This window comes from Diceros bicornis, chromosome 14, assembly GCF_020826845.1.
Source record: "Diceros bicornis minor isolate mBicDic1 chromosome 14, mDicBic1.mat.cur, whole genome shotgun sequence".
In the NCBI taxonomy this organism is placed as follows: domain Eukaryota; kingdom Metazoa; phylum Chordata; class Mammalia; order Perissodactyla; family Rhinocerotidae; genus Diceros; species Diceros bicornis.
Window position 1 is genome coordinate 27552159 of NC_080753.1, and position 19631 is coordinate 27571789.

General features: G+C 51.6%; 2 protein-coding genes across 6 annotated transcripts in view; one reads left to right on the forward strand and one right to left on the reverse strand.

The window, feature by feature from the left end:
• The first annotated feature begins 1126 nt into the window (after nucleotides 1-1126).
• CCDC167 (coiled-coil domain containing 167) lies at nucleotides 1127-16518 on the forward strand. 2 transcript variants are annotated; one of them, XM_058554453.1, is made up of 4 exons: nucleotides 1127-1201; nucleotides 14340-14434; nucleotides 14628-14680; nucleotides 16169-16518. In XM_058554453.1, exons 1-4 carry the CDS (start codon nucleotides 1160-1162, stop codon nucleotides 16270-16272), a joined length of 294 nt encoding a protein of 97 aa, XP_058410436.1. In that variant the 5' UTR covers nucleotides 1127-1159; the 3' UTR covers nucleotides 16273-16518. The 2 variants fall into 2 exon arrangements, with proteins under 2 accessions (XP_058410436.1, XP_058410437.1); XM_058554454.1 differs by lacking the exon at nucleotides 1127-1201 and adding an exon at nucleotides 1311-1373.
• Nucleotides 13803-19631, reverse strand: part of CMTR1 (cap methyltransferase 1) — a 67842-nt gene continuing 62013 nt past the window's right edge. For 3 of the 4 annotated variants that reach the window (XM_058554452.1, XM_058554450.1, XM_058554451.1), the window contains one exon: nucleotides 17952-19424. In XM_058554452.1, coding sequence (XP_058410435.1) covers nucleotides 19292-19424 — 133 coding nt within the window. In that variant the 3' untranslated portion in view covers nucleotides 17952-19291. Of the gene's footprint in view, nucleotides 14907-15860; nucleotides 15946-17951; nucleotides 19425-19631 lie in introns of those variants that run through there. The other variant, XR_009222008.1, reaches the window with a different exon arrangement.

The window sequence follows — 19631 nt, forward strand, 5'->3', positions numbered from 1 at the left end:
ATCTTAATGAAAGAATTCAGAAGGACAGAGCTATGTATGCAAAGAGGTTTGCTTTAGCATTATTTGGATGAAATGTCCAATAAAATAATTCTCAATACAAGAATGGGATGTATTCACTTGGTGGAATATACAGCCATCACAAATGATGACTTCAAAGACATGGGAAAATGTCTATGACAGTGTTTTTCAAATTGTAGTTCAATATCCATTAACAGGTCATGAAATAAACTTAATAGGTCTCCCACCACCAACTTTTTTTTTTTAATGAAATAGACTAGAATAGAAAATATCAGAGTGCATCATAAGGGGTTAAAGGTGTTTGTATTAGGAAACTTTGGTTTCCATTATATGGGTAACTGGGCCATGATACAGAATAATATTTTTTATCAGGGCGTCACAGTCAAAACATTTCGAAGAGCTGGGTCTATAACGTACAGTATAACAGGATTACAACAGGATGAGATACTATGTCTGAGACCAAGCCTGGAAGGGAATACACAGAAACAAACACAGGAACCGCGTTAAGAGCGGTCTGATAACAGATTCTGCTTTTCATTTAGAAGTTTTCTGTGATGTTTGTAGGCTGTTCTTACAATAAAACAAGAAAAATGAGTAAGAACACAAGAGAAAACGGAGGAATAACAACAGAAGGTCATTATCAGATCCCAAAGGGCCAAGGTGCTAAAGGTGGGGCTTCCCGGAGGAACAGTCCTTCAGGACGGGCCTTGAAGGTTGGGCAGAATTTGAATGTGGGGGTGGGGATTGGCCTCAAACTGGGCAGGGTGGTCACTAAAAGGACGAAGGGCACAGAACATGGGGTAAAAAAAAAGAAAAAAAAAGACTCTCAGTGTTGTAAAGTGGCTTTGAATTAGTAAGGAAAGGGCCAGCCCCACCCCTTGGGCGGGTCATTGTTCCCCCTAGACCAATCCAGCTATTCTCTCCCCACCCCTAAGCTGAAGCCTCAAACTACAGGTTGCCCCTCATAAACATGGCCGGTCTAAGCTAGCCACGCCCCTCACCAAGATGGCGACCATCAGTAACCGCCCCCCCCACCTCCCGCCCCCTCGATGGCCAATGAGGGAGAAGCACGAGTATTTGCGCATGCGTGGTGCCACCAGTGGGCGCGTCCAATAATGACTGGGGGATCCCGGCAAGTAACATGACTAAAAAGAAGCGGGAGAATCTGGGTGTCGCTCTAGAGGTGAGGGGAGAGGTGGGGGGTGGCCACATGGTTAGTTGCCTTCTCCCCGTGGCGGGGTAATGGGTCGGCCGGGCTGCAGATTGGAGGAGGGGCCGAGGGGAGGAAGTGAGGGCGACGCGGGTTTGGGAGAGGGACGCGAGGTTCGTGAGAGGGCTCGATGTGGTACCCGGAGGTGAGGGGCACGGTGGGGGACCCGAAGGTTGGAGAGCCCGAGGGGGCGCCAGAGGTGGGAGCGGGAAGTGAGGGGACCTCCATAGGGGAAGGGACTGGGAGGTGAAGGGGACACGAGAATAAGGAGGCCCTGAGGGGAGAAGTGTAAATGAAGAAGATCCAAAAGGGGCGGTACTCGGAGGTGAGGGGGACCGTCAAGGGGTAGACACCTGTAGATGAGGGGACCCCCAAAGGTGAGGGAGCCCATACTGTTAGTATATTACTAGTGGCTTAAATGTCCCCTGAGACGGGAAATTTTTCCTCTGGCGTCCTGAAGCTCCTTGCTTGAAAATTACTTTGGGAACCTGTGGGAATTTGCAGAGAAATCTGGAATGGTGATGTTCCCAAAGAGCTTAAAAATAATGTACCGCATATGGAAGGGAAAGAAAATTGGTGCATAGGGTGCAACTGCTATATGCTGCTTTATTTGCATCTCAGTTAAGTCTCACTACAAGCCTGTGAGATTCTTACAGATGAGGAAACTGAGGTTTCAAGGAGAGCCCAGGTTGGAGCGGTGGAGGAGCTGGGAATCAAACATGGGCAATTTGCCTTCTAGTGCGCCTTGTCTCCGTGTGACAGTTCCCTTAGAGCATACAGGGTAACAGTCGTCTTCAGCTTACTACCAGTTCAGTGGTTCTCAAACTTCAGAATGCAGTAAGAATAGAATCATTTCTAGGCTTGTTAAAAATGAAGAGTTGGATTCTCCCCCACCCTGAGTAAGTCAGTAGGACTTGGGTGTGCATTTTTAACAAGAATCTACACTTTTAACAAGCTACACACGCCTGTGCTGATGCAGGAGGTTTTAATACCACCCCTTGAGAAATATTGGCCTACTTGGTAGGAAAAAAGGTTGATGGAAATGTCAATCTCCTTCTAAAAGAATGCACATGGTAAAATGAGATGGCATTACGTAGTGAGAAGAGCAGAGACTTTATAGCCTGTATGAGGACACATGAGCTGCTATAACAGAGAAGCCCGAAAATTCAGTGGCTTCAAGAACAAGAAAGTATATTTTCTGTCTAACAGGCTAGAGCAGGGACTGGTGGATGTCTGTAAATGGTCTGATAGTAAATATTTTAGTCTTTGTAGGCCGTATGGTCTGTGTTGCAACTACATTGCAGTTGAGCCTCGTTATTCATGGATTCTGTGTTTGTGAATTTGCCTACTTGCTAACATGTATTTGTAACCCCAAAATCGATAATCGCCATGCCTTTGTAGTAATTCACGGACGAACTCAAAGCCAACGCCTGCATATCCAGCTAAGGTCGAACGAGGCAATGCTCTGCCTTCTTGTTTCAGCTCTTATACTGTAAACATGTCCTTTTTGTGGTCTACTTAGTCTCATGTTTTTTGCATTTTTGTGCTTTATGTTGGTGATTTTGCTGTTTAAAGTGGCCCTCAAGTGTAGTGCTGAAGTACTATCTCCTTTTCCTAAGTACAGGAAGGCCGTACATGCCTTACAGAGAAAGTGTGTTAGGTAAGCTTTGTTCAGTGGTGACTTATAATTCTGTTGGCTGTGAGTTCAAGGTTAATGAGTCAACAATATATATTAAATAAGGTATCTTTAAACAGAAACACAAAAAAAACAAGGTTTTGTATCGATCAGTTGATAAAAGTTTTGTGACCAGAGGCTCGCAGGAACCTAACCCAGTTCAGTATTTGCTAATTCATTGTTGGCAGCAGCTTTATAGAACATAACTACCACGAATAAGGAGAATCAGCTATACTCAGGTAGGCTATCTTAGCACAAAAGTAGCCATAGACAGTATGTAAATTAATGGTGTGGTTGTGTTCCAATATAACTTTATTTGTAACAACAGGCAGTAGACTGTATTTGGCCCATAGGCCGTCGTTTGCCAGCCCTTGGTCTAGAGTACCAGGACTATCTTCCATATTCCTTCCATCTTGTGGCTCTGCCATCCTCGGGGCCTTATTGTCACCTCATGAATGAAACCAGGTCACCCCCCATTGATGTGTCCACTGGCAGGGAAAGAGAGAAAATGGAGGAAGCACACCAACTGTCTTAAGAGTCCTGGGCCCAAAGTGCCCACTTTCCATTGGCAAAGATGTGAGCCAAGATGTGAGGCCTCACCTAACTGCCAGGGGGTGCTGGGAAACGCGGCTATTGGCTAGGAGGCCACAGGCTCAACTACAGCTCTGTCACTGAGGAAGAAGGGGCTAGCGTGGTTTAGTGGGTGGCCTGCAGTCTCCACCGCAGATTGCAGCTTACCTCCCAGTGTGGTTTTGAGGATTGAATGAGATGGTATGTGTGAAATGCGTGGCACATGCCTGGCACAGGGTGGATAATGAACGAACAGTGCTCTTTCTCATTAGTAGCCTTTGTAGTTTTTTTTCAGAGTTCCATCATGGCTAAGTCAACCCTCTTGTTTAGACTTTAGTTTCCTCATCCGTAACATGAAAGACTTGAACTTCACCAGGGGTTACATGTTCACTGACTAGTCCAAATACAGATCACAGATGTCTTGTTTGGCTGACATGGGTTTTAAAGGCGTTTTGAATTTGGTGGGGCATGTGCTCTCCTAGTGCCTTTACTGGTCACATTTGCCCATTTTTTTTTTTTACCCTATCAATACCAATATAGACATTTACATTTGCTGTCTTGGTCTCTACTTGGATATTCTAAGATTTGAGATCTGTAACTGTGCGCCTTAGAAAAATCTTGACGTCTGGCTGTCTCTCCACCTTGTTCCTCCATCGCCCCCAGCGGATCTGAGTATTGAATGTGCACTGATGCTCAGTAGCTGTAGATACTGTCCTCTTATTAAAAGTCGTGTGCTCAGAGCCAGTGAAGTGGTGATTTAATCAAAAATGTTTGTTAATCTGACGAGTGCAATAAAACCCCCACAAGTGGGTGATCTCGGCACCTGCAAACAGCCTTCACTTGTTATAATGAAGCAATTACTGAGCAGGCGGCACTCACCCTGAGGGCTGGCTCAGGCCGGCTGTACCGGGCAGTCACCTCCCAGGACAACCAAGCACCTCCTAGCCTCCTCCACTCGTGCCTTCTCTCAAGGCCTTTTTATCCAACTCATTTGCCACCTTGTGAGATCTCAGAGTTGGAAAAAGCTGGCTATGAGTTTTAGCTTCTGAGAGTTAATTCTGAATAACAAGAGAGAATTGCAATTCAGATGAGAAATTACCAGCTCTGGTACTGATTTTAATGTTATGTGGGAGGAGGGAAAGATTGTATTTCAGTCTAAACTGATAGAAGAATTCTGGCTGAGGGAAAAGTTGCATTTCAGTCTAAACTGGTAGGATTTTGGCTGATGTAAAACTTGTTTGTTTTTTAATCTCTGATAGTAAGGAGCTGTTACTTGGTTATTGCACTTCTCTTTCACAGCTGGCCCATTCAACTCGCTGTCTTTAGATGTTTCAAAAGCCAGTTGGTTTTAAGTTGACAGATGTGCCCAGTGTCTTAGCTGACATCTTAAAGGGGATACCTTGGTTAGATCTGGTCCCTAGAACAAAAATCTATCTGTTTGGAAAGCTTTTGGCTACAGGTTACAGAAAACTGGCCTCAGTGACCTAAGCAAATAGGAGTATACTTATTTTCCCATAACAAGAAATTTGGAGGTAAGTGGCTACTGGCATTGGTTCAAAAGCTCAGCTATGTCAGGGCTGGTATTGCTGCATTCTCTTAGCTGTTTCCTTTTAGTCACAAGATAGCTGCCACAGCTCCAGTGATCATATCCAACCTTAAGTCAGGAAGAAGGAGAAAGGAACTACAACACTCTTTGTCCCTTTTATCAGCAAAGTATAAGCTTTCCCAGGAGTCTCCCAGCTGACTTCTGGAATATCTCATTGGCCAGAACTGGGTCATGACCACCCCTAGCTGCAGTGAGGCTGGGAAAGCATCTGTTGAGCTTCTCTAGCCTCTGTAGTGGAGGCAGGCAAAGGAGGAGGGGTTGGGAATTGATGATGTGTTGGCCATCTAATAGTATCTGCTATAAGGAATAAAGGTTAATGGGAGTCATGTAAAATTCACTGGAATCCTTATCAGCAAAAGGGGCCCGCTGAGTGACGGTTAAGGAGAGGTGGTAGGTTGAGGGAAGAAGATGGCCTAGGTGGGTGAGCACCCGGAGGAAAGGACACTTGTGATTATTTGTTTAATGTCAGCCACTGCTGTCGGCTCCCTGAGAGCAGGGGGTGGCAGCAGCGCTGAGTGTGGATGCAGACAGTCTCACTTCTGGAACAGGCTGTGCACAAGGCTGAGGGGAACTACCAATTTTCTGAGACAAGGGAGAGAAGCAGCTTTAGTGGATCGTCAATAAATATTTACTGAATTGGCTTGAGTGGCTGGAGGAGGCACTTGAACCTTCACCCCTGACATCTGAGCCCAGTTGAGTGGTTTGCCGGTCATAGGTTAGGTGGCCACAGTGGAGCCGGCGATTGGATGCCACCTTGCTGGGGAGCCGCCCGGCCAGGGGCTGGGGAAAGGCTCACAGCGTGTGGAGACTGTTCAAGGGCCACTGACCAATAAATGAGCCTCACCTGCTGCCAGGCGCAAGCGACAGGTCGCCATTGGGCTGGTGATTTCTCTCGGCAGCCTGGGTCTGGCTCCGCTCCACTTGACGGGGGTCAGGAGACTAAAACCTCATTACCTAACGCGGCTGGATGTCAGCGTGTGTGCAGTGGCTGTTTGCCAGCATCTTAATTAATGAATTCATAAGGTGCGGGGTGGATGCCAGTTCTTGAAAAGTGCTTTGAGCCTTTCAGTGATGAAGAAGCTTTTGCTAATTTATCAAAAAATATATATTGGAGGAAAGAAGAGAAAACAAACCCCAAACAACATTCTGGCCCAGGGACAGCTGAAGGCTTCAGGCGAGGACGGACGTGGCTCTACTCACAGAGCTGCTCAGCGCGCCAGCGCGTCTCTGAATGTCTCGGAGCCTGCCTGGGCTTCAGCAGGGCCCCTCATGTTCCTGACCTGGGGCAGGGGTGACTCTCCAGAGAAATGACAAGCCCCTTGACTCTCTGCTTTTCCTGGAAATTGGTCATTGATTAAAAACTGGGAAGATTTACTGTCTTCGTCTGCTCAGCCCGGGAGAGGAGCTTCTCATGGGGCCTGATGATTTGGGGAGCCGTGGGCAGAGGTTTGTTTTCTGCCCCCACAGAAAAACACCCCTTAAGCGGTGTCAGAGTAATCAGCCCTTTGGGGTTTGAGGCTGGTCATCTGGAAAACCAGGGCCCATGACCCCCGTGTGACTTGGCTACGTGGCCTGAAGGCCCCAGATGGAAAGCCCCAGCGCTCTTGCCAGAGACCATCTGGGCAGGCATTCTGGCTTCTTTACCCGTTATAATAAACGTCCTGGGGCTTCCCTGACATGTGAAAACGAGTGGATTTCCAGAAACCCAGTTCCCAGGCTGCTGGGGCTGGAGATGAAACAGCTGACACCACTCTCTGGGCTGTGAATTAGCAAGTGAAAAGAAAGGCTTTAGTGCGGCCCCGTGGCTTAGTGGTTAAGCGCGCACGCTGCGCTGCTAGCAGCCTGGGTTCGGATCCCGGGCGCGCACCAACGCACTGCTTCTCCGGCCATGCTGAGGCCGCGTCCCACATACAGCAACTAGAAGGATGTGCAGACATACAACTATCTACTGGGGCTTTGGGGGGAAAAATAAATAAAATTATTAAAAAAAAAAAAAAAGGCTTTGATACCCATTGGGGAAAGAAGGTCTTCTCAGGCCCAGCTAGCCCACCTTTTTCCTTCTAGAAACTGGGTCTATTTTGTGAATTTTGGAGAGTGCTTTGGTAGTTTAGGCAATTTGGAGGAGGGTGCCTGGGATGTTTGTAAAGCTGGGAGTGGGAGGGTAATTGCCTTCAATGTGAGGATGGACACTTGGCTCCTGTCTCCCTGTCTCCAAGCAAGCAGATTTCAATCAGGTTCTTCCCTCACGGAGAGTATCGGTTATGCGACAGAGACCAAGCAAAGCCCTTGTACAAGATTATTCAGAGCAGAGCATCTGTTGAAGCCAGATCAACAAGCTTAGATGGGCTTCGACCAGGATGTGGAATGACTTAGTTCCACAGAACCCTTCTTTGTCATGAATGTTTTCATGAGGGATTTTGGAAAAAGAGCTTCAAGTGTTGGAAAGAAAGAGCATAAGCTCTGAAGCAGAAAACCCCAGATTTAGACCCCAATTCTGCCACCTCCGAATTACACGACCTTAGGCAGGGATCTTGCTCCTCTGTAAGACAGAGACTGTCCTTCCCCACAGAGTTGATGGAGACATTGGTAGCATACATGAAGCTGCCCACAGACTGCCCAGCCCAGGGTATAGGAGTGGAGATTGCACCCAGGGGCTAAGAGTGGCTCAGAGCTGGTGGGTCTCTGCTTTCTCGATGTGGGGTGGTGGCTAATAGCACAGACTTGGACTGGCAAGCTCCCCTACGTACTGGCTGTGTGACCCTGGACAAATTACTTCATCTCCATGGCCCGAGTTTCCTCATCTGCAAAACTTGGGTACTGAGAATACTTCTCACCTCACAGGGTTAGTGTGAGCATTCTGGGAGTGAATCGGTGTGAAGCGCTGAGAGCAGTGCCTGGCATAGTGCATGCTCCAGAAGTGCTGGCTGCTGCTGGGATTGTTGTGGTCTAGTTTTGCATGGACTTTTGGCTTCTGGAGGCTGCTTTGACTCACGCTCTCCCATCCAGACACAAGAAACTCTGTGATTTGAGTTGGACTCAGATACCCCAACACCATGCTTTTTATTAGGTCTTGGTGCCCAGCAAGGACCTAGCCAGGCAGGTGGAGGATATGCCCCATGACTGCTCCCTGACTCCTGAGATTAACCCATTCCAGCAACTTCTATCACTCGTCAGGCAGCAACTCCTGAGATCAAGGCCAGCAAGACTGGAAACAACTTCCTAAACCAGAAAGCAGAGAGGCCTGCGTGACCCAGAGCCAAGCCCCGTGGGTACCTTCTGCCCTTTCCCAGAAGAAAGTTTGGCCCTAGACAGTGGCTCCTTAGGGAGTGAGTGGAGAGCCACCTCCCAGGCTGTCAGGATGCTTGTGGTAGCACCATTCAGCCACCTTCAAGAGGAGAACCTTCAGCAGGAGAGCGACAGCCTGTGGCTCGTTCTTGATGGCAGAATAAAAGCTGCAGGTGAGGCCCCTGCAGCAGCAGCCAGACCTGGAGCTGGCCCCTCAAGGGGCCTGACCTGACCGGTGTGCTGGGCAGTTATCTGTATGTGAGCTGGCACTCATGTTCCCTGCCCCCAAAGAGGCCTCATTCGGGGCTTCAATTCCAGGAGGCTCCATACTCCTGAAAAGATGCCTCATGGGGATTTCAGACGAATTTTACAGTTTCTCTTAACACAGTAGTTTTATGGCGTATAGGACCCCAGGGAGACTTCCCTAAAGCTCTGAGAATAAGGTGTTATTCCCCAAGTCAGGTGGCAGAGGGGATTCTGCTTAGCTGGCTCAGGGCTGCTGATCTGCTAGCGGAGCACCATGGAGCACACAGCACTCAGAGCTGCATCTGAGGGAGGGGCCCTCGAGGAAGGCCACTGGAAGAGTCTCTGCCCCTGAAGACTGGAAGTGAAGAAGCCCTCTCTTCCCTTGGTACCTGCCAGCAGGAGCGAGGGCCCTGCTTGGCTGGGGTTAGGCCTCTGCCAACCTTGACTGCCAGGCTGACTTCACATCTTCACATTCTTCTGCAGGAAACATCCCCACCTTTGTGGAGAATCCTTGGTCTTATACTTCTCGTCACTGAACCCGCTCCTCGGCCCACTCTTGAAGCCACTCAGCAGGCTCCGATTCCCCAGTCTGCTTGGATAAAAAGGCAGCAGTTTTCATCCTTACTGTGGTGGAATCCCTCCTGGGCCTTTCCTGTTAAAGTACAGACTTCCTGGATCCCGTCTCCAGAGCCTCCCTGGGACCTTTAACTCCCTCCTACTTGAGGGACGCTCCTTCGCACTCCCTACCTTCTGAACCTCTTTTTCCCTCTTCCTCCTCCCTTCTTCCCTCATGCTCTGCATCTTCCCTGCCTAGGCTCAGACCAGCAGTCCCCACGGGCAGGTTTTAGCCACTGCTGGTCTTGGGGTCAAGAACAGACTTTCCCACCAGGACATCCTGCATGCTCACCCCCTACTTCTCGGTCCCCAGAACCGCTTGCCCATGGGTTTACACAACACCTACCAGGTCCTCAGCTCTGTGTGAGGTGCCAGAGGGCACAGTTAGCTAACTTGTAGGGAGCTCACACCACCATCTTTCTGACTTCCTTGGGTCCCTTTGTAGCCATGCTCACCTGCTGACTGTCATCTCAGTGACTTAGACACAATGTTCTTTTACCCTGTATAAAAACAGACACTTGGTCTTGTGAATATAAACGTAATGCAGGGACCCTTCTCATGTTGTTGTACATCAGGGGCATCCATTCTCTGTCCCCACACTGTGCCTGAATGAGTGCCCTGTCTCTGTCCCCACACTGTGCCTGAATGAGTGCCCTGTCTCAGTCCCCACCTTGGCTGTAACCATTTGCCAGTGACAGTCACAACCAGCAGTGCTGCCCCCTACAGCTCCAGGAGAGTCCCAGCACCTGAGCCAGTCTCAGACCAGCCACGTTCTTTCTGCCAGTTGACCCTCTATCCAGCCTGTTGGGCACAAGTCCTGGGAGCCTCCGTAGCCTCCAGAGTGTAACCTTCTCTTCCCACTGGAGTTGGTCCCATCTCTTTGATGGGGCCTCTTTCTGCCTTAGTCCTAGAACCTCGCATTCCTGCTCCCAGCTGAGCTAGATGCCAGGCATCTCTGAGCTATGGTGTGGGTGAATCCAGTCTCCAACTGCGAGGCTCCTGCTGCTCCAGGTATCCTCAGACGCCCACTGGTGCCTAGACCACACCTGAGTCCGGTCTGCCCTTGGACACTGCTCTAGGCCTCATCCTCAGGTTCCACCAGGCCCAGCCTCTATAATTTGGTGCTGGTTCTGGACCAACCTTCATCCCCTGCAGGATCACGAGGTTCCCAGCACGCTGTGTCCTGAGCCAGCTGGATGGGCTGGCCTGTAGAGGCGTTTCTGTTCTGATGGTCTATCCTGCAGCTTCCTTCCTCCCCCGCTGCCGAATCCCTCCATAGACTCAGAGGATGACCATATCTGAGCCAGAGAGGCTCCCCTGCCCACCACTGCCAGCCAGTGACCAATGGAGATTTCTCTCCATTGCATACCCCCACTTCTATCTCCTTCTCTTACTCTCGCCACAAATTAACTCAATTTTCTTTTTATTCCCCAAAGATCCAGTGAAAACCTTCTCTGATAATAATGATAGCACTTATTGAACTCTTACTGTGTGTGTTAGGCACTGTTCTAAACACCTTACACATATTGCCTCATATCATCCTCACAACAACTCTTTGAAATATGAAACATTATCATCTTTGTTTTACACATGTATAAACTGACGCACAGAATTAAGGAAGTCACCTAGATATCGGCAAGTGAGCGGCAAGCTGAGCACCTGATTACAGCCCACACTCCTCACTACCACACTTTTCAGGAACCACAATTGCAGTCTTCTGGGCACTTGGGCTCCCAGCTTCTTGCCCAGCTCTGACCATTATGCTTCCAGAATCTTCCTGACATTTGTCTCCTTATTCTGGTCCTAACTCCTATGTCTTCTCTCCTGGTCCTGGCTATCTTGTCCTCCATTGCTTTTAGCCTAGTGGCAGAGAGAAAGCGAACCAAGGACTATATATTTGCACTGGGGAATCTGCAAAGTGCATAATCCACGTGCATGTCATTGAGAGTTGACTGAAAATCCAACTAGGGGCTTCCTTTAAGACCCCCTTTCTGAGTCCTCTCCCCCATCTCTGGGCCCATCTTGCTGAGCCAGTGCCGCTCTGTAGCCACCACTCCTGACCCAGTCACAACTAAAAGATGCATCCTGACCCTCCCTCCCTGCCTTCTCTGCACCCATTATTATAGCTGCTGGGAGCCGGCTTCTGCTTCAGCAAATGCTGCAGGGTGTCTGACTGCCAGTGGAGTCACCTTCTGAGGATGGGTTTGTGACCTACTGAAGAGCCTCCTGACAGTCTCAGCCTCCCCTCACTCAGCCCACATCAAGCAGCTGGGTTATAAAGAAGGGGAGCTTGCTGTTTAGAAAGGAATCAGAGAGAGCTGTCAGCAGGACATAAATATTCATGGAGGGAGGTTAGAACTCGAGTCTCTAAAACCTTGATTTGTGTTTGTCCGTTTAAGCCTCATTAAAAAGTGGTAAATGAAAGTGGGGATATTCAGTGGAACTACAGATAAATTGGGCTTGTTCAGATAAAGACCTCTGACTGCCAGCTCCACAGGCCCTGCCCAGGGCATGACAGCAGATTGGCTTGGCCACTTGTGGTTTGCCAACCTCAATTTAAAGATTTTGCTTAGCATGAGTTCCTGGCCTTGCTCTGGGCCAATTACCACTTGTTTGGGCACCTGGTAGCCTTCCAGAAGTGCTTAGGGATAGAAATCCCCAACTTGCTTCCTCCCCAGAATGACATGCAAACCAGGGTCTGGCCCAAGGGGTGACAGGGAGGAATCTAACCTAGGACTAAGGCTTGCATTGGGTAATCCACAAAATACATAATCTATGTGCATGTATAGTTACTTCTCCTAGCTTCTTCCAGCTTCTGTGGGCACGAGGGGAGTGTTTCAGACTCCAGTTGCTACGTGAGGCCTAAATCTGTTCTCAGCCCCTCGGCCCCACACCCGACCCTACCCATTCCTCCATGGCTACAAACACAAAGACTGCAGCTGGCCAGGCCTTGCAGTGGCCACAAAGAAGAGACTGATGGCCACCATGCCTTCTAGGACAGGAGTGACAAAGTCAGGCATCCTTAGGGGCCAGGCAGTCGCATTCATAAGTGGAATGAGCCAGTCTGAGCTAGACTTGACCCCTGGGCTGCAAGTTTACAATGTCTGCCCTAGGGACTCCCAGAGTTTGGGAAGATGAGGTTTGGACACACATAGCTGGGATGACACAGTGTGCACTCAGCCTCATGAGAGAAGGACTGATTAATTTCCCAGGGGAAGGAGGCAGTACCCCTCCAGCCAAGGGCAGCAGAGGCGGCCTTATGGAGGAGGGAGAGCTTCAAGAATTAGCCTTTGTTTGGGACCCAGCATGGAATTTGGTACCCTGATTGTGGTTTCTGTACCATGGGGTGGAAACAGTGAGTCTCAGGGTCCTGAGGGGCTGGGCTGTGTGTGTTGGGGGTGCTGTTGTGAAGGGTGGGCACATTGGGGCCTGAAGCACCTGCTCCTCCCAGTTCGGCTCCACTAATGGTGGCATCAGGCTGTTGCTGTTCCCTGAGCCTGGCTCCCCAGCGCTCATTTCCCTACAGCACAGGTCCCAGGACAGCCTTTGGCCTCCCCAGGTACAGGTCCCAGGTCCTGGCTGGGACTGTTGCCAGGACAGCTCTCCTTCTGGTGCCCATTAGTAGAGAAATGACACAATTAACCAGACAGTTAACTCAAGGCTCTGCAGTTGCTCCCTCCCACAGGGCCTTGCTTCCAGAGCTGGAGTTGGCAGTGGGCTGCGGCTGCAGGGAAGGGGATAGATGGTGTGTCATTTGGCCCAGGCATTGGGATGAGGGAAAGTGGCTGACCCAGAAGTGGCCGCGATGGGTACTGGCCAGGGAGAGGGGTAAAAGGCCCAGAGAAGTGCAATTCTCCTGACTCTGGCCCCAGAACACCTGCCTGGGACTCTGGGATTCGTACTTGCCATCATTAATTGCCGTCTCTGCAGGGGCTACTCCAGAAGAGATTGGAGCAGAAAACTGGCTGAGACCAATAAGGAGAGGGGTACTCCACTCTTGACTCCTCAGATGTCATTCCATTTGGGGGACCTGTTCTCCCATTCGTGAAATAAAGGTCATATTTGCCATCCCTCCCAGGGATGTGGTGAGAATGAGTGAAGTCAGATGGAAAATCAAGCATTATGGGGACCAAGGCACTATTCAGTCAGCTGCTCTGAGGGACACAGGGTCCTCTGAACCTTCCCACCCACTGAAATCTAGGCTCCTGCCAGCGCCAGCAGGGTGGCGGTGCAAGCAGAGCAGGCCCAGAGATGGCTGATTAGACAGACACGTGGAGACAGATGGAGAGACAGATGAACTTTCAAAGCCAAACGTGTGACACCAGGACCCAGACTTGGATGATCCAGTCCAGTATTTTACAGAACATTTTCTCACAACTCAAATTATTTCCCCAAGAACACATCTCTGAAGCTGTAATCAAAACAAATGGGAAAACTGATACCTCTGGCAACCAGCCTTTCAGGAGCTTAGCTATTCTGCTCCACAAGTTACAGCTACCTTGGTGATGGGCAATGTTTTTGCACAAGAACCAAGTCAAAAAAAATAGAAGTGTTTTTGAGCTGCAGTTTTTTACACTCAGTAATTTTTATTGATTCTCATGGGAAAACGTATATTTTTTTACAACTTAGACTACTTTAAGATGAAGTGTGTCAATGCGAAAAATACCTCTGTTTTTTGGCCCCCAGATGTCTAATCACCCGTCCCTCACGGGTGGAGTGCTTTGGAAAGGCGGAGCCTCGCTGCAGCATCTCGTTTCATTCTATGGTACGCCTGCGTGGCAGGCGCCTGCACGTTCAGAGCTCTGGTTGCTCCTGTTGTGTGCTCCAACTGGGGCGTGTGCTGGGGAGACAGAGCTGACTGAGGGCTGCTCCTATCTGTCCCCAACCCGTGCTTGGCCTGGAGGGTCCGCGCAGCTGTGAGAACCTGAGCAACAGCCATAGCTGTTTCCAGCCGGGCCCAGAGGTTGAGAACAAAACAATGATGCTGGGTGGAGGGGAGCTGTCCAAGAAGCCTCCTAAAGGCTCCCTCCTCCCCATCCCAGGATCCCAACTGTTTTGAAAGTTGAAAGGCTCTGCTGCCCATCTCTATCTGCCCCATGTACTGTATGTTTCAGATCGATGGGCTGGAGGAAAAGCTGTCGCATTGTCGGAGAGACCTGGAGGCTGTGAACTCTAGGCTCCAGGGGGCGGAGCTGAGCCCAGAGGCCAGGTAATGCTCCTGCCCCCCCAACCTCCTCCGGCCCCTCATCTATCCTGGGGCCCTGGCCCTGAGCTTCCATCCCCCTCTTCCTGCCCCTGTCACTGGAGACCTGGGCCCTTGTCCAACCTGCTCTGGTGTGCCAGCTGCCCCTAAGGTGGGATGAAGGAAAAGGGCTTGAGCCATAACTCCTTCCCCCTCACAGGAGGTCTCTGGAGAAGGAGAAGAACAGCCTGATGAACAAAGCTGCCAACTACGGTAAGAAAGGGCCTTCTGTTCCCAGCCCCACTCCCTAGTCCCAGGGTCAGGAGGGGGCAGATGCCCAGGGAGCCCACAAGGTGACAGGGATCAGGGAGGTTCTTCAGGAGGGATCCAGCCCCCAGGAGGATGCAGGAACCCACTGTAGGCCCAGCAGCCTGGAAGAAGAGCAGGTTTGTTCCTTTGTTCCAAGGGAGATGGAGAGGCCTGTGGGTCTGTTCTTCCCCTGTGGGATGAAAGGGTATGCCTGTAGCCCGGTCCAGAAGAGACTCCCACATCCACCCTGACTTGGGAGGTCTATCCTCCCTGCCCCCTCCTCCCAAACCTCCACTCCCTCCCATGAAAACTCTGCCATGGGAGTGGGGGCTGTAGGGGCCAGAGTGAAGGAGGATGAACCTCCCACTTGGGTGCAGGGTGCGTGAAGGACTACTGTGAATGGAGCAATGCTGCCACCTTCTGGGCGCTGGGGGCAGAGCCAGGTAGAGGCCAGGCAGGGCCTGGAGCTGGAGGGAGGCTGCTGGGTCCACCATCATCCTTCCTCCACCACCACCAGCCTAGGAGGAAAATGATATGCAGAGGCTCTTCAGACTTGTCTGTTCTGTTCTACCCCTGAGGGGCCAGACCTGGCCACGAATCATTCCCAGAACAGTCTAGATGGCAGAAAACCTCCTAGAGGGACCAGTTTAAATTAACAGGTAAACATACACACACCCCTTCACACCAGCCTGGGCCACGGGCCATCTGGCCTGCCCAGAGCTGGTTTGCAGGTATTTCCCCACTCCACACTAGGAGGGGTGGGACATCAGTCCCCCCTGAAGCCTAGCAATTTTCTCACAAAATCGCAGAATCGCCACTCAGTTTAGCCTTCACAGAGCACCAACCACCTGTGTGTCATACGAGGGGATGGATGGGTATAGTGTGGCTGCAGAATAGCAGGACTGGCTTCCTCTAGAGGCAAGCCCGACTACCTCATAGGCACAAACTGCCTCCTCTTAGTAACCCTAGTTCCTACTTAGCTGGGCATCCAGCAGCGGGCAGGACTGGAAGCACTGGTGGTATGGCCCCACCCTGTACCTACTCCAGTGTCAGGCCCAAGGTGGTCCCAAGCTGCCCTCAGAGCTTCTAGCAGGCCAGATGAGACACCCTGGGAGGATGACCAGTGACAGGTCAGAGGACTCACCTGGTGACACCACACCACCACCTGGCTTGGCTTTCAGGTGTGTCCTTTTTGGTGACCCCCTCACACATTCCATCCTCAACTCCAACTGCATTTGAATAGAGAGCAGCATTGAGTGTTGGGACTTTTGGGGGCCAGGATCTGTGGCCAAAAGGTTGTAAGGATCTGGGCAGGAGGACAGAGTCATTTTTACAGATAAGGAAGTGGCTGGGAAGGAACACCTCTGTCCTCAGCAGTGTGTGTACCCATTTGTGGGAGAGGCAGAGGCAGATGGGCCCAAACTACCTGTCTACCACCCTGCATCCTCCCAGAGAAGGAGTTGAAGTTGCTTCGGCAGGAGAACCGGCAAAACATGTTGCTCTCTGTGGCCATCTTCATCCTCCTGACCCTCGCCTACGCCTACTGGACCATGTGAGCCTGGGATTTCTCCAGTCAGCACACACTTCCCCTCAGCCCCCTGATCACGACCAAGCAGGCCCTTCAAGACAAAAGAACCAAGATACAGGGGCATTCCTCCCCGACCCAGGCACTGGAGCAGGACTTCCTGTCGGCCCAGCCCCTCTTGCCTCCTGGTCCTGCTATGAGGCCTGAGTCTCCAGAAGGACTTTGTGCTGGCTCCTCCCTTAACCCAAGGAAAAGGCAATAAAGAACATCCAGGCTGCTCCTGTCTGCTGAGTAAATGTCATGGTCTGCCTGCAGCTGGGGGGTGGTGGGGGCAGCAATCAGGAATCAAGGAAGAAGAGATGTTCAAGGGAAAGCTCTTGGCTTAGAATTCAGAAGGAAGGGAGAAGGGGGCCTGTGAAGGTGAGCCCCCAGCTTAAGTGGGGAATAAGGAGACAGCGAGAAGCAGTTTCCAAGCCAAAACTATGCTGGGAGCCATGTTCAAGGCTTGGGCATTGCTGGGGCCGAGAGGCACACATTGCACCACCTGTCTACCACCCCCACCAAACACACTGTCTTGCCCTCCAGTCAGTGCCACTGCCTGTAATTATGGCAGAAAAAAATGCAGCCCGTGCAGCAAAGGGCGACTTGACTTGAAGTGGTCCTGTGGCAGTCCCACAGGAGCAAGGAGTTAATCCATCCTCAAGAGGCAGGCAGGGCTAGTGAGGCCTGGCAGAGCAAGTGGGCAGCAAGAGTCACTGTAATGACCAGGCAGACTTATGGTGACAGTGGCCAGTAAATCAGGTGGGGTTTGGAGGCAGAAGCAGTAGGGGCGGGGCCCACGGGAGGGGGAGGCAGGAGCAGCACAGACATCACCCGCTGCCCCTGAGCGCGCCCCCAACTCCACTCCCAGCACAGGGGCCAGGAGAGTCGGGAGTGGAAGGCTGGGGCAAGGCAGAGCAGAGTAGAGCAACCAAAAGGATGAAGGGCTTGGGGACTGAGATTACACCAATTAAGTAAGTAAAAACAAGGAAAGGAGTTGCCCGGGAGCTAAGGCTATGAAACATCAAAGGATGGACCCTCAGGGCCAGAGTGAAGGAGCCAAGCAAAGTGTAGGCAGGCTCCAGGGGAAAACCTGCACCAGAGTTGTGGAACTGGTGGAGAAACTCCAGCCTGGAACAGACAGGGAGGTGCCATCAGCACCTACACGTCCCCCACTCCTAGTGCAGCCCCAGTGCAGGCATGGAACTGAGGGGAGGCTGGCCAGGGGTCCGCAAAACCATCTCTCCCTCCCTCTCTTCCCCCAGTCTAGTAACACTAATTGGTCTGACACCTCTGTTATTTTAGTCACACAGACTGATCCTGGATTGTCACAGTGCCACCATGGAGTAAGTTGTGTGATTTATGTAAGGGGGAAGGTACCTCCCTGCCCTGCTGGGCTGTCGGTTCATTCATTCTCCAGTCCCTGCTTCTAACAGGAGCTGCATAATTTCCCAACTCTTCCTTGGGCTCCCTCTCCAGCAGCAAGGAGCAGCCCCAGGAGGCCTGAGCTTGGACAAGGCTCTGATTAAACAAACCCTCTTTTCTCCCCTCTTCTTCGAGTAGAGCTTCCTCCCCTTCACCTCCAGCCCAAGCTGTTGCATCCAAGCCAGTCCCAGACCACAAAGCACCGAGGACAAACAGCAGCAGCCCCAGCAGAGAGCCACACAGGCATTAAAAATATGTTTATCTTTAATGATTCAGGATTCTGCAAGACACACTGATATACCCAGAATTGGGTGGAAATACAGCATCTTAGCGGTGCTGCTGCCAACCTGGAGGGGAGGGGCTGGATGCTGGCTGGAGACCCCTGAGGTGGAGTCAGTTCCAACCTCACAGGGAGCCTCAGTGCCCTGTCTCCATGGAAACCAGTGTAGCACTGGCATGGGGCCCTGGGGAGCCTGTACGAGCATCTCTGAGAGGTATTTTCCATTAAAAACAACCACAGGTGCCCTCCCCCACCCAAAGCTACTGCCCAGCTTCCCCTCTTCCCCCTCCACCAAGACAGAGGAGATGGAGTGACCACAAAAGAGCAAAAGCAACTGTACCTCCTACTGGGGAAGAAAAACAAGGGGGGGTGCATAGCAAGGTGGTTGTGGCAAACGGGGGTGCCATGATTGCCAGAGGGCTGGGTTGACCCAACCCGGGAGGTATCCTCTGTTACAGTGGGGCCATTGCTGCTGGCGCATAGAAAAAGGCAAGTCTTCAAGGCCGCTCCCTCCCCGCCTAGAGCTGCCCAAGGTTCAGATCAAAAGGGGATGGGGCCCAGGAAGGCTCCACAACCCCAGGAGGCAGTCACACCACCTCCATCCCACTGTGGTGCCAGGGATGTGGGGCCCACACGCCTCCCTTCCCGGCCTGCGGGACTGTCAGAGGTCTGGGCTGGGAAGAACTCCAGGGAAGAACAGGACAGGGCTAGGGGGAGGAGACAAGAAAATCTTCTCCAACTTGGCATCAAAACAGAGCAAGTTCAAACCACAAAACCTTGATTTGTATAGCAGCTGCTCCTGGCCAGCTCACTACAGCGGGCTTCCACCCATCAGGGTTGGCCCAATAAAAAGTTGGGTAAAGCAGGGGCATGGCCGCCCTCTGGGCAGTACATGGAACTCAGAAAAGTGAGTCTACAGGATACAGGAGAGACAGGCAGAGCCAAAGCCCTGCTGCTCTCTGACACATCCTCCAGCGGCCCCACATGCCCTGGGCCCTGACCTCAAACCCACCGTAGGAGCAGCGTCCTTCAGGCTGAGTCCTGGCAGGGGAGACAGTTCCCAGGCAGGACTCCAGGGAGGGAAGTCCAAAAGGTGTCCCAGAAGGTACGTGAGTGTCCTCTGAAGGCCCCCGACAGCTCTTCAGGGGAGATGGAGAGGAGACCACCCACCCCCACGGCCAGGCTGCAGTGACTGTGCTCCTCAGTCCCTTTCCGCTTTGGGGATGGAACCAGTACTGTGGGCCCAGGCAGAGCACCCTGACAGGGAACGACGGGGCATTCGGCAAGGGCGGGTGTCCCCAGGCTGTCAGGCGCTGTGCGTCTGGATGAAGGAGAGGACATCCTCCTTGGACAGCTTGTCCGAGTCCTGGGGCTTCTGGGAGTCATGCACACGGATGCCATCCCCCCACTCCCAGAAGAGCCGGCCATAGTAGCAGATGCTGGGGAGGAGAAAGGAGGTCAGAGGGCTGCACCTGGGTGGAGTAGGACCAAGAGATCACCACCCCACCCCCCGCAACTATGACTTAGGGGATTGGTGTTAAGAGGTGGGGAGAGGAAGGTCTATCAATGACTCCAGTTGAGCAGCCAAAAGGTAACCAGTTGGCCGCTCCTCCCTGCCTTCCAGAACCAGCTTTTCCCAACAAATA